This window comes from Mustelus asterias, chromosome 10 (genome assembly GCF_964213995.1).
Source record: "Mustelus asterias chromosome 10, sMusAst1.hap1.1, whole genome shotgun sequence".
Lineage (NCBI taxonomy): Eukaryota > Metazoa > Chordata > Chondrichthyes > Carcharhiniformes > Triakidae > Mustelus > Mustelus asterias.
The window spans coordinates 94,809,444-94,827,378 of NC_135810.1; the positions used below are offsets into that span (position 1 = coordinate 94,809,444).

The 17,935-nt window shown below is 40.9% G+C and overlaps 1 protein-coding gene across 1 annotated transcript in view; it reads left to right on the forward strand.

Annotated features, from left to right (window-relative positions):
• pds5b (PDS5 cohesin associated factor B) overlaps positions 1 to 17,935 on the forward strand; it is a 187,644-nt gene that overhangs the window by 65,064 nt on the left and 104,645 nt on the right. The window contains exons 6-8 of the mRNA XM_078222232.1: positions 3,859 to 3,985; positions 10,768 to 10,848; positions 12,845 to 12,985. Coding sequence (XP_078078358.1) covers positions 3,859 to 3,985; positions 10,768 to 10,848; positions 12,845 to 12,985 — 349 coding nt within the window. The remainder of the gene's footprint in view (positions 1 to 3,858; positions 3,986 to 10,767; positions 10,849 to 12,844; positions 12,986 to 17,935) is intronic.

Here is a 17,935-nt window from a genome sequence, read left to right on the forward strand (position 1 = left end):
CCAGAGAGTGGTGGGTCTGTGGAATTCATTGCCACAGAGGGCTGTGGAGGCCGAGACGTTGAGCGTCTTCAAGACAGAAATTGATAAATTCTTGATTTCTCGAGGAATTAAGGGCTATGGGGAGAGAGCGGGTAAATGGAGTTGAAATCAACCATGATTGAATGGTGGAGTGGACTCGATGGGCCGAATGGCCTTACTTCCGCTCCTATGTCTTATGGTCTTATGGTCTTATGGTGTTGTGAGACTTTTTACTAGTTTTAACAGACAGATTTGATGACGTTAAATCCTCATGCACTTGGGCATTGAGCATGAACCCCATTCGCAGTCCCTGCATAATGTCCCACAGAAACACTCATAGATTCTGCTGCTCTTATCAACAGCTCCTGGCAGAATCTTGCTGCCTTTTCCAATCCTTTATTAGACCCAACTATCTTCATGCACAGACTGTGAATGAAGGACCTTCCCCTTTCAATCCATTGCAACGTGACACCATAGGACTCGTTTTCAGATAGAAATGCAAATCAGTAATTTTTAGCTTTAAACTTTTTCTTTGATCTGAAAAGTATGTGGATATTTTAAAACCTTCCCTTGTTTACCAGTGGACTTCAATCTTTCTCTGATCTGGGGAAATTACATGAATAATTGAAACCCTCTCCCGAGCTCTCGTGGACTGCTTCTCTCCTTGAGATAACTAACAGAATTCCCATTGTTTAACTTTTAACGCCTGATATGATATCGCTTGCATAATCTTGCTCTCTCTCTTGACCTGTAATTGCCCCAGGCCTGTCTGCCAGCTCCTCAGATCAGGCGGGTTTTTTTTTCATTTATCCTACATTTTAAAATTTGCTATTTCCAAGCTGCTAATAATCTTTGTCGGTATTTGCAAAACTGAGAAAACCCAACTGGTTTCCTACCCTTTTTCAGGGAAGAAACCCTGCTGTGCTAATTTGCGACTTCATTTCCACAAGAACATAATTGAATCTTGACTGCCCCCTAAAGTAGCCGAGCAAGACATTCATTTGTATCAAAATGCTATAGTGGTTCAAGAAAGTATCCCACTAACATGCTTTCTATAGGCATCTATGAATGGCTAAGAAATGCCAGTGACGCCCAAATTATTGAGAATGAATTTTTTAAAAATTCACATTGATTATGGTACTGGATGAATAACCCAAATATCATGATTAAACTCTGTGGAAATTGAACTCCATAACTGTATTTGTGTTAACATCAGAAAATTACCCCAACAATTGTGATTGATGTTAGCCTTAGTTTTTATTATATGCTGCCTTTATTGGATTTCAACTTATTTATTCATCAAGTTCTATGCTTTGATGCACCCTACTTTTATACGAAAAATATTTCTTAACAATCAGTCTCCTGTTCCAAAATTCCTATTGCTGATCCATCATTCTCCAGCTAGCTTTTCTAGCCAATTAATTTGATCCTGGTCTTTCTGAATTCATTGAACCATGACATTTTGCAGTTTGATGCTCTTCACTTTGACTTTTTGGGCCGAACCACATTGTCCGTATTTTCCAGTTTTTCTGCTCTTATTGGTTATTTATCTCACCTGATATTGAGCCATGTCACTTTCCTTGTAAGACTAGAATCTTAGAGATCTAAGGAGGGTTCTGGATGCATTTCAAAAAGTGTTGTCCACTTTGACCACCTGCGTTGTCATAGATTGGTTTCAACATGGAAGGAAGCTATTTACATTATCCACCACCTTCGTTATCTTGTTTAAAAACTTCATCAACTTGACTAAACACGACTTACCTTTAACAGCTGTGTTGACTTTCCTCACTTAATCTATACTTAAGAGAATGTAAGAGAATGTTCATTTTGTCCTGGATAATTTTAAAAAGCTTTGCCATCATTACTGAGACTAAACTCGCTGACCTTTAGTTGCTGTTTATCCTTGCTCCTCCCAGTTTTTACTTGAACAAGGATCTAACATCGGCAATTCTTCAGTACTCTGATGCCCCCATCCAGTTTACATGAGGAGGATTGGCAAATTATGGCCAGTACCCCAACAATTTTCATCCTTTCTTTCCTCTGCATCCCACCTGAACTTGGTGACTTAGCTGCTTTTAAGTATCGCCACTCTGTCCAGTACTGCCTATGATGATTTTTAGCCAATTCAGTATCATCTTCCTTAGTAAAGACAGAAGCAAAACACCCAGTATACCACAGCTCTGTTCTTTTGCCTGCATATATAGATCTCCTTTTTGGTTTCTAATTGGCCCCATTCTGCCCGTACTACCCACCCGCTCTTAAGTGCCTCCAGAAGACTTTTGGATTCCATTTTACGTTGTAGTCTTTTCTTTTACTCTTGTCCTTCTTTTCCAATTTCCCTCTGAACTTTTTATCTTCAGCCTGGTTCTCACTTGTATTATCAACCTGATATCTCTTGTCTACCTTTCTTTTATCCTTCATCTTGCTCTCTATCTCTTTCAGCGCCTAGGGTGATTTGATTTTGGCTTCCCTGTCTATTCCCTCATGGTTATATACCTAAACATGTTCCAAAACCACTGCTCTTTAACCAATTCCCAATGCTGGTTTTCATTTTTGCTTGCTAATCTTTGGATCTGGCCCAAGTACATTGAAATCATTCTCAGTCTGTTTAAGTTGGTTGTCCTCAATAAAGGGACCTGGGTTTTATTCCCGGCTTGGGTCACTGTCTATGTGGAGACAGTGTCTGCGTGGGTTTCCTCCGGGTGCACCAGTTTCCTCCCACAGTCCAAAGATGTGTGGGTTAGGTTGATTGGCTATGCTAAAAATTACCCCTTGGAGTCCAGAGATGCGTAGGTTAGAGGGATTGGCGGGTAAATATGGTAGGGATATGGGGGTAGGGCCTGGGTGGGATTGTGGTCGGTGCAGACCCGATGGGCCAAATGGCCTCTTGCTGCTCTGTAGGGTTTTTATGATTCTATGAATTAATTTTCTATCTACATCACTTTCTCCTTTTTTATGTAGCTAATCTAAACCTTATCATATTACGATCACTATTTCTTAAATGTTCCCGCAGTGATGCTTGATCAACCTCTTTCCCCAGAACCAGATCCAGCAAAACCTCCTTTCTCAACACACTGCAGATGCTGAAAATAATGAAAGGCAGAAAATGCTAAGTATACTCAGCACTGTGGAGAGAGAGAGAATCATACTTAATGGCTGGAATTTTACTATCCCACTTGCCACGGGAATTGGAGCAGGCGAGGGGTGGACCACGGAAAGATCTGTTGACTTGGCGGGGGGGGGGATTTTACGGTTTCTGGATGAGCGAGGCAGTAAAAACTCAATGCTTCAAGCTGATGACGTTTCAGTACACTGTTATCTAGATATGTCCTGTCACCTTCCAAGGATCTGTGCACATGAACCCCACCTCCCTCTGTTCATGCCCAATTTTTGGATCTATGCTATTCAGTCTGTAATGCTTCTCTCGATCCTTTCCGTCGAAATGCATCACTTCACACTTCTCTGTATTAAATTCCATCTGCCACTTGTCTGTCCGTTCTGCTACCTTTCCATGTTCTATTGCAGCCAATTGGTATCGTTATCGCTGTTTACCACACCACCTATCTGGCAAATTTTGATCAATATTTCAATATCTGATCCAAGTAATTTTATATGAAGGTCCTAGCACTGACCGTGGGTACCATTTATTATTGTCTAGCCTGAAAAGCAGCCATTTACCAACCTCCCTGTTCCCCTCTAAAACTGTGACTGCACATCAAAAGTATTTGATTGCTTGCTTTGAGTTATGAGGTTTTCATAAGTTACAGTTCTGTACATATGTATGCACATGTTCATCATTTCTTCAAATGTGACATTTTGACTTTTTCTATACATTTGTAGCAATGGCCATAACCAAAAGGTCCACATGCATATGGTGGATTTGATGAGTTCGATTGTTTGTGAAGGGGACACAGTTTCCCAGGAGCTTTTGGATACTGTTCTTGTCAACCTTGTACCAGCCCATAAGGTGAGGAACATGACCACTGTGATTTGTGTGTATGTAATAAATCAAAACATTGAATAATATTAATGACAGCATCAGGAATCTTGAAATGATTTTCTAAGAGTGCAAGTATTGACAAAAATTATATTATTTACACTCTGAGTAGGAAATAATAGTACGATTGATCATTTGTAATTGTTTTTTATTCCTATAATTTAAGAAAAAAAATCTTGTTTAATTTTTATTGTGCTTAATTTACAATACTCAACTTAAAGTCACAGTAAAGGGTAGTGCAAACTTCCTGTTATCTTCCAGTGAATTATTTTTAGGACTACAGTTTTTAAGTTGATAAATTGTTTTACAGTTATGTTCTCAGTAAATTTAATAACATGATTGATGGATTGGAAGTTGATGAAACTTGCATCACAGTACTAGTGTATTTGTCTTATCATTAAGGTGTTGCTGGCAGGAATTTATGACAGGAGTCATTTATGCAATTATGTACACAACACCTGAATTTGCTGGGATCCTAGGCACTGTGTTCTATCATTACTGTCACCAAAGCATTGTGAATTTTATCATAGCTCCACCCACTGTTACTTTTCTTTTGCATTTAATCCAGTTTTAATACTATAGCTACTTAAACAACAAGTGGCTTAACAGCAGAATGAGTTTGAAATTCTCTGCTTACATTTAGTAACATTTGAGGAATCCTATTCCTGTTTGGCCTTTCAATTAGATCTTGTGTCTTTAATTCCATTTAGCCATATTGGTTTCATAACTCTTAATGGGGCAAATCTTTCGAGGAGTGGTAATCACCGTCGGATTGCCACAATGGGGCATTGCCAGTATCCCTTCGAAATCAGATGTGCTGATTTCAAATAACATGGTAGAACTTGCAGATATCCCAAGCACCAAGGCATAGAGTATGAGAGAAACTCGAGCCATTTAAGGTGGGCAAGTCATTAGAACCTGATGAACTGCATGCTAGGGTTTTAGTGGAAGTGGCTGCAGAGATTGTGAACACATTGGTTGAAATTTTTTTGTAACTCACTAAATTCTGGGAGGGTACCAGAAGATGATAAAACAGCCAATGTGACTCCCTTTTTCAAAAAGGGAGAAAGGCAGAAGGGAACTATAGGCCAGTTGTTTAACATCTATTATTGATAAGATGCTGGAGTCAATAATCAAAAGAAATAGCTAATCATTTAAGAAAGCTGAATATAATCAAACCTAGTTTTATAAAAGATGAATTATGTTTGACAAATTTGCTTCACATCTTTGAGGATGTAACAGGGAGAGTAGTTAGAGGGGAACCTGTAGATGTGATGTATTTTAAGATTTCCAAAAAGTATTTAACAAGGTGCTGCATAGCATCGTAGAATTCCTACAGTGAAGAAGGCCATTCAGCCCATTGAGTCTGCACTGACCACAATCCAACCCAGGCCTTGTCTCGTAACCCCATATGTTTACCCTGCTAATCCTGACACTAGGGTCAATTTAGCATGGTCAATCAACTTAACCCGCACATCTTTGGACTGTGGGAGGAAACCAGAGCACCAGAAACCCACATAGACACACGGAGAATGTGCAAACTCAACACAGACAGTGACCCGGGACCCTGGTGCTTTGAGGCAGCAGTACTAACCACCGTGCCGCCCATAGGAGGCTGATGCACAAAGTAAAAACCCATGGAATTGGAGGAAGTGTGTTAGCATGGATTGAAAACTGGCTGTCACCATAGAAAATAAGAGAGTTGGAATAAATGGGTCCTTTTCAGAGTGGAAAGATTGTGATTCTGTAATGGGATATGGATGGATTGAATGACAAGACAAAAACCTGGCAAATGGAGTTTTCAGTGGGGAAATGTGAGGTCATGCACTTCAGTAGGGGGAATCAAAAGGCAGATTATTATCGAAATGGAGAGAGACTGTAGGTGAGTGAAGTACAGAGGGGTCTAGGTGTTCTCGTGCACAAATCACAAAAAGCTAGTGGGCGGATCCAACATGTTAAAAACCGAAACAACATTTTGGCCTACATTGCAATGGGGTTGGTGTTTAAAAATAGGTATTATTGCCATTGTACAGGGTGTTGGTTAGGCTTTACCTATGTAACCCCCTGCTGATCACTATATGGGGCTACTATTTAACTGTTCAATTTACAGGATCCTGAATTCCTAGCAGTTGATGGTGAGCTGACTATATTTCCTGTTTACCCATAAATGCCAGTACAGGCTTGCATGAAAAGGATTTGAGTATGTTTAGCGCGGTGCCTCCAAAAATGTTATTGAGATAAACCTTATAATGAGAAAAGGTTTGGAACAACAAGGTAAACGGAATAACAAAAGAATTTAATAACAAATATAATTAGCAGATATAAACAAGTAAAGAATCCCAACTGAAGATTTTCCAATTAACAGTTTCAACCTGAGAAATGTTCAGAATATCACCAAGCACTTTGAATTTTAAACGTTGGGGCCCATCCGTTGGTGCACATCTGAAGAAAACCACATTCTGTTACCGTTCCTGTCTGATAGTACTCACTTAACCCCGACACACACAGTCCAGACGGGTCTACGAGAGGGAAGATGATGGAGCAAGCACACGAGGCAGAGGTGCCGCGAGCTATCTGTGTAGTAACACAGGTCCAGTGCGCTGAAGGCTGTCCTCCTCGGCAGTCATGAAAAACCAAGCAGTTCTACCTGAGAAAGATTCACTTCGAACTGACTTTTTACTGCCTCTGAAAAGCTTCTCTTCAAAAAACGTGGCTGTCCCTCTTCTGCACACTCCCTCCTTGGCTCTGCAGCTGCTTCACTTCCTGGCGCCTTTTTTTTTCTTCCCGCCCCCAGAGCAATCCCATTGGTCCAGTCCACATCACTCAACCAACAGCATCCTGTTCACAGCACCCGCCCAGCAAACAGGACACTGAAACCCACAAGGGATAAAGAACACTGGTAAACGTCTTCCCCACAAATTTTCCTCAGTCCCTTACACCGAGAATACAGTTTTGTTCCCCTTGTCTTAAAAAGGATATAGTAACATTGAGGCAGTCCAAAGGAGAGTCGCCAGGCCAATTTCTGGGGGGAGACGGTTGTCCTATGAAGAGAGAGCAAATAGTCTGGGTCTATATTCCTTGGAGTTTAGAATAATGAGGGGTGCCCTTATTCAAACACATAAGATCCTGAGGGGGCTTGACAGGGCAGATGGTGAGATGTTTTTGAGTGTAAGAGTCTCAAACAAGGGCATATAGCTACAAGATAAAGGGCCAGTCATTTAAAACTGAGGAGTGTAGAAATTTCTTCTGACAGAGAGTGGTGAATCTCCGGAATTCTCTCTCCCAAGGGGTGGTTGAGTCTGTATCATTAAAAGTATTTAAAGTGGAAGTGGATAAATATTTGATAGATTGGGGAAAGGGCACAGAAAAGTTGTTGGGGCCGGCATAGATCAATCATGATTGTATTGAATAGCGGGGCAGGTTTGAAGGGACTGGTGGCCTACTGCTGCTTCTATATGTTGATGGAATGTTTCTGTGGTATGATCTTCTGGTGACCAGAAGTTGTGAACCAATACCTTTTGACGAACAAAACATCAACCAATTGCTGTTTTTTAACTTTTTAATTGACTTAAGCTCAATGAATTATTGTGTAAAGTAGTGCTTTCAGGCATCCCCTGAGCAGCTGAACTCTAATGTGGGTATGGTTAGCACTGCTGCCTCATCGCGCCAGGGACCCAAGTTCACTTCCAGCCTTGGGTCACTGTCTGTGTGGAGTTTCCTCCCACAGTCCAAAAATGTATGGGTTAGGTTGATTGGCCTTGTAAAATTGACTCTAGTGTCAGGGGGACCAGCAGGGTAACTATGTGGGGGTTACGGGAATGGGGCCTGGGTGGGATTGTGGCAGGTGCAGACTTGATGGGCCGAATGGCCTCCTGTACTGCAGTGATTCTATGGTTAGGCCCTGTTGTTTTGGATACACTCACCAAAGAAAATAGTTTATTTCTACTGTATCAAATGCTTCAACTATCTTAACCACCTTATTTAAAGATCCCCTTAGTTTTCTATACTGAAGGGAATAGAGGACTAATCTTTTAAACACTGTCTTCCTAATCTAACTCCTTTGATTTTGTACTGTGGTACCTGGACTGAATACAGGAAATACAAGTTAGATTCCAAAAAAGCTGTAATATTCGCTACCTGAAAGAACTCATTGAAGAAATGACTTGATACTAATTGTCATCCTTGTTTTCAAATCCTTCCATAACTTTACCACTCCATATCTTTGGAACCTCCTCCAGCTCCTATTAGCCATCCAGATCTCCATATTCTTTACTTGTATATCCCAGATCCACTTCACCATTGGCAGCTCTGCCTTGTGCTGTTTTTCTTTGTCTTCCAAAGGCCTCAGGATTAATGTACAAGATTTTCCAGCCCGGCTGGCCCCAAAAGCTGGAAATTCCCGCCCAAGGTCAATGGACCTTCGTATGGTCTGCTGAATTTTCTGTCCAGCCCATTACGATCACCATGGCAGGCAGGATGGTAAAATTCCACCCAATGTGTTTGCTATTGAGGACTCTGGGGCAATATATTTGTGGCATCTAAGGCCGATTGGCCTCTTCTGGGCTGTAGGAATTCTGTGTTTTAAACCAGAAACCTGATTTATGTTTTTTTTTAATACAATTGATGTAGTCCCATGATCCCTGTAGGTGGAGATTGTAAATACATCACACACTATTAGATCACCTATTCAGTCATGCAATGCATCTTCAGATGTGTCTTTGCTTCATTGCAATAATCTATTCATTGACAAATTTAATTTCAAATATAGCAAATTTCCATTTATTTTTCACTTTTAGAATTAAACTGCATTTGTTTCAATATTATTGACATCTTGCCTTAAATTACATGTTGGGGCAGAAACCAGCAAAAAAAAGGAAATGAAAATGGAGAATGGGAATGTAACAATTGAGACTTGTGTAACAGTGGACTATTTAATTGACACTACCCCAAATAAAGATTTTGGTGAAATTAATGCATGGAATGATGATTTCGGAAAAGGTACAATGTAGGAAGGCAAAAACCTAATGTGAAATGTTAGCAGTTGTTTATAAATGTGAGCAAATTTTTACCAAGTCTAATACTATTCAACCCAAGTAAAACAAACTTCGAGAAGTTAAAATTCAGATCATGTAGTAGCTGTAAAAGTAGTATGAGCACAGAAAAGCAGCCGGGGGCCCATCTGAAAGAATCACTGTTTCAGAGGGTAACAGTATTTGATATCGGAAGGAGGTGGAGAGATTTTCTTTCAGGCTAACAACCATTTGTATTAATGTTTTGGTGGTTGACTGTACGAAAATGATAGGATCATGCGGTTTTGTAAAGTTTGAAATATGTCACTATAAGCAAGTAGTGTTCTGTTCAAATTACCCTGGGCTATGCAGGAACACCTCTGTACAATTCGACCATCAAAAGGTTTTATTCATTTGTGATGATCCACTTGATGTTTTTCCCCTCAAATATTAGTATTTTACTTTTATGAAGGTTGAAATTAACACTGATTCAATTACTTTTTCACATACATTTTTATTTGGTCTATTAAAATTTGAAGATGAATTATTCGTGAGGTTGTGGTGCATACAGCTGGAGACTGCAGTGCTCCCAACTCGTCCCTGTGCTCACTGCTGCGTATGGCCTTGGTGTATGTGGGCTATGACCGGGGAAAGAAGACCGAGCTGGCGTTATCAGATGATAAGAAATTCAACACCTGAATCTATATTGAAAAAGAGGAAATTAAGAATTGCTATCTTTGTTACTGAAAGGAGGCCATTCAAGTGGATGGTGTGGAAATTGACCCAGATTTTGGATAGCGGTGCAGACAGAACAGTCAGCATTGTCCGTCATTCTTCTGAAACTGACAGCAACTGACCCCAAATGTGATTTTTTTTTTTCCCCCAGAAGTCCATGATTCTGTGCTTCCCCATAGGACGGGCTATTAACGACTCAAACTGCAACTGATTAGAAATCACTAAACTGCAGATAATTTTCCCCTCCATGCTATTAATTTTAAAACCATGGGTAAAGTTGCGCCTTGGTGAATAAGGTGTAACCAGGTTTTTTGGCATATTAAAGTTTATAAATACTGTTAAGCATCATCGCTTGTTTAGAAAAATCTAATTTTATAATTGTCAGGTTTCTCCATTATGATAAAAATCCAGTTCATTTTTTTTTAATATACGCCTGATACCTCAGCTTCTACTTTAGTCCCACGTATTTTACCTCCTGAAATAAATAAAAAGTGAAGGATAATCGGTGCATTTTATTTTCTGGTTGTCTGTGAGAATGCTTCAGTGTGATTGGCTGCTTACCCTGCTTGATGACCTCACAGCTGAGCGCTAGAGCCTCCTCTTGATTTGGCACCAGATTCAAACTAATGTCAAGAAAGGGGGCATTGATGTCCCTGAGATGGCTAGATCTTTGAGGGCAGCTTGCTTTGAGTCACTTCACCACTGACCATGAAATCATTAATTCACAAGCAAATAGGCACATTATTGTAGTCAAGAGAACATAAAAAGCCGAGGAGAAATAAGTATGGGGAAAGAAAAATAATGAGCAGGAAACTTATTTAATAACTGTGGAATTTTGAAGGCGCCCTGTGTTGTACATTGCTTTTAAGTTGATGTACTTTGAACTCTTTCTGAATTGTTTTAAGTCTCAAAAGTACAATACTTTTTATTTCATAAAAATCATCAAATTGATCTGGTACTGATTTATTTCATGCTACTCATGTCTTATTTGTTTTTGTTCCCCTGCAGAATCTAAACAAGCAAGCATATGACTTGGCAAAAGCTCTTTTAAAAAGGACAGCTCAAGCAGTTGAACCGTATATAACAAATGTAAGCATATTAACCGCTGATTTTCCAGAACTGTTTGTTCAACATTATTGTGCATTGGAGTTTTCTGGTCTGAGTTGAAAAGTGATTGCTGCAACACACTAATCTGATGTAACTATTCTTGAGACATAATCTGCTTTAAATTGTATTGTATGAGCATATATATTATGTATTGTGACAGTGAGTTTGAGACAAAAGTAGTTCCATAATTTTTTTTTAAAGTAATGATTGCCCAGAACACATACCAGTGTTCAATGACTCGGGCTCTGATGATTCCATTTAGCTGAATAGTTGCCATCATTTATGGTGGCTGCTGGCTTAACCGTTAAATATATAGTATTGATTTTGCTCAATTACCCAAGGAAAGCTTTTGTTGAAATCCAACAGATATTTACCCTGCTGTTTGTGCAGAACTAATCAAGCCCATGCAAAGTTCATTACAAAATGTAATAAACCTAACTTGCAACTTAAAGATTTGTAGCTTTTAAAGCATATGAGCCAGCAGTAAGTTAAGGTAAAGTCGCCATAGTTCCACAGGCTGCTCTCCCCTTTTGAAGGATAGAACTGACTGGTGGCCGTTTAACCTGAGGATCACCACACCTCAGGCGAGAAGCAAGGTTGAGAAGGCAGCCCTTAGTAAATAACCTCAGCTGTTGCAGAAATTGAACCTGTGCTGTTGGTGTCGCTCCACATCACCAACCAACCATCCAGGCAACTGAACTAACTTACCCCCCATAGAAGCAACCTGATCAATATTGAATTGATAAATTGCACAGTATTGGACGAGAAGTCACAAGATGCTGCAGGAAGTCCTTTCGGTGCACGACGGGGAATGGCAGCATGTGATCATTGAAGGGAACCCGACGGCACAGGCGTCACAATGGTTAACTTTGCTGTCTCACAGCACCAGGGACCCGGGTTCAATTTGGCCTTGGGTGACTGTGTGGAGTTTGCATATTCTCTCCCGTGTCTGCATGGGTTACCTGAGTGCTGCGGTTTCCTCCCACAGTCCAAAGATGTGCAGGTTAGGTTAATTGGTCATGCTAAATTGCCATTTGGTGTCCCAGAATATGTGCATTAAGGGGATTCGTGGGGTAAATACGCGGGACTACGGGGATAGGGCCTGGGCGTGATGCTCTGTTGGAGAGTTAGTACAGACTTAATGGGTCGAATTGCCTCCTGCACTGTAGGGATTCTATGACCTGTTTGGTTACAGAACTATAATTTCTCCACTTTAATAACTACCAAATGTTGCAGTGTCCTGATATTGCAAGGTGCTACATTAGTTTTGTTCGAATGTAAAACTGGAATCAAGTGAATGTGTTCGTGAACTATAGAATCATAGAATCTTACAGTGCAGAAGGAGGCCATTCAGCCCATTGTGTTTGCACTGACCACAATCCCACCCAGGCCCTATCCCCATGTATTTAGTCCAGTTAGTCCCCCTGATACTAAGGGGCAATTTAGCATGGCCAATCCACCTAACCTGTACATCTGTGGACTGTGGGAGGAAACCGGAGCATCCGGAGGAAACCCACGCAGACATGGGGAAAATGTGCAAACTCCATACAGACAGTGTTCCAAGCTAAGAATCGTACCCAGGTCCCTGGTGCTGTGAGGCAGCAGTGCTAACCACTGTGCCACCCCTGTGGGTGTTTTGATTTTGTACTAGTTGAGATCCCAAATTCTCTGATTCAGTTATGACTTTAGTATTTGTAACTTGAGTAGTCCCATTTGTGTTAAAGTAGAAATCTGTTTTGTGGGCAGGAGTGTAACTGGTTGAAAATATAAAAACTTACAATATAAAAACTGAATGGAGAAAATGTTAAATTGAGCCTCAGTTATCACTTTGTTCGCCAAGCACTTAATGAGAATGTTGCTCCATTATTCAATAAAATGTGACTTTTTTTTTCTCTTTTAAGGCTTGTAATTTATTTGTGTGGTTACAGAATTGATGTGAGTTATCGATCATATTAAGTCATGTACTTTCTGCCAACAGTTTTTTAACCAGGTTTTAATGCTGGGGAAGACCTCCATCAGTGACCTGTCTGAGCATGTCTTCGACCTGATCCTTGAGCTATACAATATTGATAGTCATCTGCTGCTTTCAGTTTTACCACAGCTGGAGTTTAAGCTTAAGGTACATCTATTAAACCTCTTCTTTATGTTGCTTAATCTTTAGTTACTGAACAATAAGAAATGAGCCAGTATAGTCCTTTTGAGTAAAATTGAGGTCATCATTTGACCATTAGCTGGCAGGACTTTTAATCGGACAAGTAAGATTTCTTCTGTGATGTAGTGGTGAGTGTTCTGAGGATTGTAGCAATCTCTAGATGTGTTTTAAATCTTGTATTTTTTTTTAGATCTCTACATAATATTTTCTGCATCAAAATAAACCTGACTGGCATGCATGCCATTCCTTTGTATCTAGAAAGGGTTGGTTCAAGAAACTGAAAAACAAGGGAGGATATATGATTTTGTTTTCACAATAAATATTTCAAGATAGAAAGACAGCACGATTTTGTGCCAAGCCAATGCCCAGAAGCTTGAGGAGACTGATGAAGGGCAGCAAACATATTGGCGAATGGTAACTTGGACCAGGGTGGTCACTGTGTTTGAGGCAGGTCAAAAATCAGACTGAAGAAACCTGAAAAGCAAGAGTGAGTGGCAGCAATGAACAAAGAACAAAGAACAGGACAGCACAGGAAACAGGCCCTTCGGCCCTCCAAGCCTGTGCCGCTCCTTGGTCCAACTAGACCAATCGTTTGTATCCCTCCATTCCCAGGCTGCTCATGTGACAATGCATTGATGGACCCTTAGAGAAAAAAAGGTAGGTTGGAGATGGACCTGTATGTAGTTCCAAAAAAGAAATGAACTAGTTGAGTTTGGGTTCTTTGTGGAACCAGGTTTTCACAATATTCACATTGATGAACATCTCCAGTCTTCTCTCAAATCATAGTCTTCTTGCACCAGAGATGATTTTTGGGAGTTGAATCTGTACCACCTGCACAGCTTGTATTTCTGACCTGTGCTAAACACAGTACATCTGACCTGATCAGAGAACTGTCAAGTTCAAACAGTACTGATTTATTTTCCCACACTCGCTAACTGTCTTTTTTGTTAAAAAGTGTCTCCATGTAAGCAAACAAGTTTGTGTTATGTGGATCTCTGTGTGGCATGTAATTAAGATTTTGAGGAATCCTGTTCAACACTCATCGATAGGACGATTACAGTGATCATACAACTAAAGAATCTTGCTCATTTCCGTAAAATTGCCTTGGCTTTTCAGCTGTTCGGATATTTATCATTTTGCTTGATAACCATCTGTTTTGGTTTTCCTTCCCTGGAAATTGTTTCCTGTTCCGTATCCTTGTCACTGAGGCCTCCAACAACAGAACCTCTTTATACCTGTCTAAGCTGCTGTGATCCCGTAGGATTGCTTCCAACTCTAAGATATTGAGGTTATCGTGTTTACAGCTGATGCTTTTTGATGAAGCATATTTTGTAGTTGATTTTAATCTACTTGTAGTTTGCACTATAATAACACTGAAGAGTTGTTTTCATGCTGGAATGCATTCTGTGAAATGTTCTGTTCAGAACTCATTACCTAGTTTTTTAGTTGCAGATATGAGTGTTGTCACCACTTTGGAGGAAACAATGGGTGTTCCAGCTTTGTTCGTGTCAAGGCTGTTTGAGTTGGCAAAATAAAACCTTGATTGACAGTTCTTAGTGCCATAAACACTGATTATAGAAACTATATAGGAAAACTTGGAAGTAGCTACCAATATATCATGTAATGTGGCATCCTTAATTTTATGGACAATGGTTTGTGAACATGGTTCGAATCTCCAGATTGTATTCGCACAAACATCTGTCCATCCCTCCGTGTTTTTTTTGAGTATGTGCCCCTTTACCCTGAATCTAAAATTTGTACAAATATGAAGGAAGTGAGAGAAGGCTTGAATGTTGACAGTGAAGAAAGAAATGGTCGATTCCCGAAGGGCAAGAAAGAGATTAAGGGCAGGGTTAAATTATATGTCTGTAAATGCTTGGAATATAGTGAACTAAATTGGAGAACTGGAAGCAGAAATTGCTCTAGGGGGATATGACAGAGTAGCATTGACAGAAATGTTGCTGAAGCCAGAACAGGACTGGATGCTTAACATCCTGGGTTATACGGTTTTTAGTAGAAACAGAATGGGTAAAAAAGAGGAGATCTAGCAGTCTTGGCCAAAGATCGTATCATTGTCTTGAATGTGATGCAGTTCCTCAATTAGAATCTATCTGGTTGGAGATGAGAAACAGGAAGGGAGCGTTGACCTTGTTTGGTATTTATTTTGACCTCCAAATAGTGGGGAGGAAATAGAACAGAGCATTTGTTGGCAAATTATGGAAACCTGCAAGACAAGAAGGGTTGTGATAGTTGAGGGATTTCAATCACTTTGAGGTAGACTGGGGAAAGGGTAGAGTGTGGGGAACAGAAGGGGAGAAATTCCTGCAGTGTGCGCAGGAGAACTTTCTGGAACAGTACATTTCCAGTCCTACCAGAGAAGAAGCTGTGCTGAATCTCGTCCTAGGAAATCAGGCAGGCCAGGTGGAGAACATCTGGAGTGGGGGAACAGTGATCATAATATAATGTTTAATATTAAATTGGAAAAGGATAAAAGTCAGTCACTGACTAAGATCCCAGACTGGAAAAGGGCAAATTTTAAAGGTCTAAAAGTTGAATTGAAACCAGGTTGATTGGAAATGCATTTTGGTGGATAAAGCAGTGGACGAAAAATGTGAGACTTTCAAAGGAGGTGAGGGTGAAAGCTAGGTACATACCCATGAGAAATAAATATGGGGTATCCAAAGCTGGATGACTAAGGATAGTGATGAGAGAATAAGGAAGAAAAGAGACATTTGATGCATGTTGGAATAATAATAGAAATCAGGAAGAATATCTCATTCAGCAGAGAGGCTGAGGAAGCATGAGGAAAGAATGGCAGGCTGTGCTAAAACATATTAATGGTTAAAGATTGGTAAAGGATAGAGTGGGGCACATGAGACATGATGTGGAGATGCCGGCGTTGGACTGGGGTAAACACAGTAAGGAGTCTAACAACACCAGGTTAACGTCCAACAGGTTTACTTGGTAGCAAACGCCACTAGCTTTCGGAGCGCTGCTCCTTCGTCAGGAAGATCTGCTCATAAACAGCAAACAGGGCATATAAAGACACACACTCAATTTACAGAATAATGATTGGAATGCGAGTCTTTACAGCTAATCAAGTCTTAAAGGTACAGACAATGCGAGTGGCGGGAGCATTAGCACAGGTTAAAGAGATGTGATACACATCTCTTCAACCTGTGCTAATGCTCCCTCCACTCGCATTGTCTGTACCTTTAAGACTTGATTAGCTGTAAAGACTCACATTCCAATCATTATTCATTTTTCTGTAAATTGAGTGTGTGTCTTTATATGCCCTGTTTGCTGTTTATGAGCAGATCTTCCACTCACCTGACGAAGGAGCAGCGCTCTGAAAGCTAGTGGCGTTTGCTACCAAATAAACCTGTTGGACTTTAGCCTGGTGTTGTTAGGCACACAAGACAAGCAGGGAAACTGCTTACTGAAGTGGAGGGTATGGTTGTGGTACCAAATGAGTACTTCGCTTCTGTCTTTGCCAAGTTAGAAGATGGTGGCAATGGCCCAGTTGAAAATGTGAGTATTGAGCAAAATAGTGATAGATGAAGAAGAGGTGCTAAAAAGACTGGCAGTAGAGTCGCCAGGCTCGGATGGGATGCAAGGCAAATTGCGGAGCCGTTGACAGAAATTTTCCAGGCCCCTCTGAACACCAGGATTAGTTGCGGCAGACTGGAGGATTGCAAATTTGACGCCGTTGTTTAAGAAAAGGACAAAGAATAGCTCAAGAAACTACAAATCTGTCGGCTTGACATCAGTAGTGGGCAATCTGTGCAAAATCCCAATTTTATCTGCAGGGATCTGAATGAAATCCCCCCCCAGTCCCCCCCAATATACAACACCCTTTTGGTTTCAGTCTTTGCCACCAACTCCATTCCCTAGTTACTGAATGTATTCCCCTCTCTGGAAACGTTCTGAGGCTGATTTCATGTTTCACCCTGAAATTAGCTCAATCACATCTCCATGTCATCATTAAGACTGTCTATTTCTAAATTCAGTAAGAGTTTTAACAACACCAGGTTAAAGTCCAATAGGTTTATTTGGTAGCAAATGCCATTAGCTTTCGGAGCGCTGCTCCTTCGTCAGCCCAACGCCGGCATCTCCACATTATTTCTAAACTTCCATAATCCATAATATTGCCTGACTCTGTCCATCGCAGCTCAATCTCTGATCAAACCCTTGTCCATACTTTTATTAGACTTGACTATTCCTATTCCAACAGCTCTTGGCTTGTCTCTCACCTTTGGCCTTGGACATAAGCTTATGTAAAACTCTACTTCCCATGCTCTTACTTGCACTGACTCCCATTCACCCATTACTCTTGTAATCTTTGGCCTGCATTGGCTACGTATTCTTTTTGTTTATATTCTTATCCTTGATTTCCAGTCCCTCCATGGCCTCGCCCTTCTCTGCCTTTAACTTCCTCCAGTCTTAAACCCTCCTATCTGAACTCGTAGAAATCATAGAAACCCTACAGTGCAGAAGGAGGCCATTCGGCCCATCGAGTCTGCACCGACCACAATCCCACCCAGGCCCTACCCCCACATAATTACCCGCTAATCCCTCTAACCTATGCATCTCAGGACTCTAAGGGGCAATTTTTAACCTGGCCAATCAACCTAACCCACACATCTTTGGACTGTGGGTGGAAACCGGAGCACCCGGAGGAAACTCACGCAGACATGAGGAGAATGTGCAAACTCCACACAGACAGTGACCCGAGCCAGGAATCGAACCCGGGACCCTGGAGCTGTGAAGCAGCAGTGCTAACCACTGTGCTACCGTGCCGCCCCATTCTGTCCTGAGCATCCCTGATTTTAATTGCTGCACCATTGATGATTGTGCCTGAGGTTGCTTGGGCCCGAAGCTCTGGAATTCCTTCCATAAACCCCTCCAACACTTGCT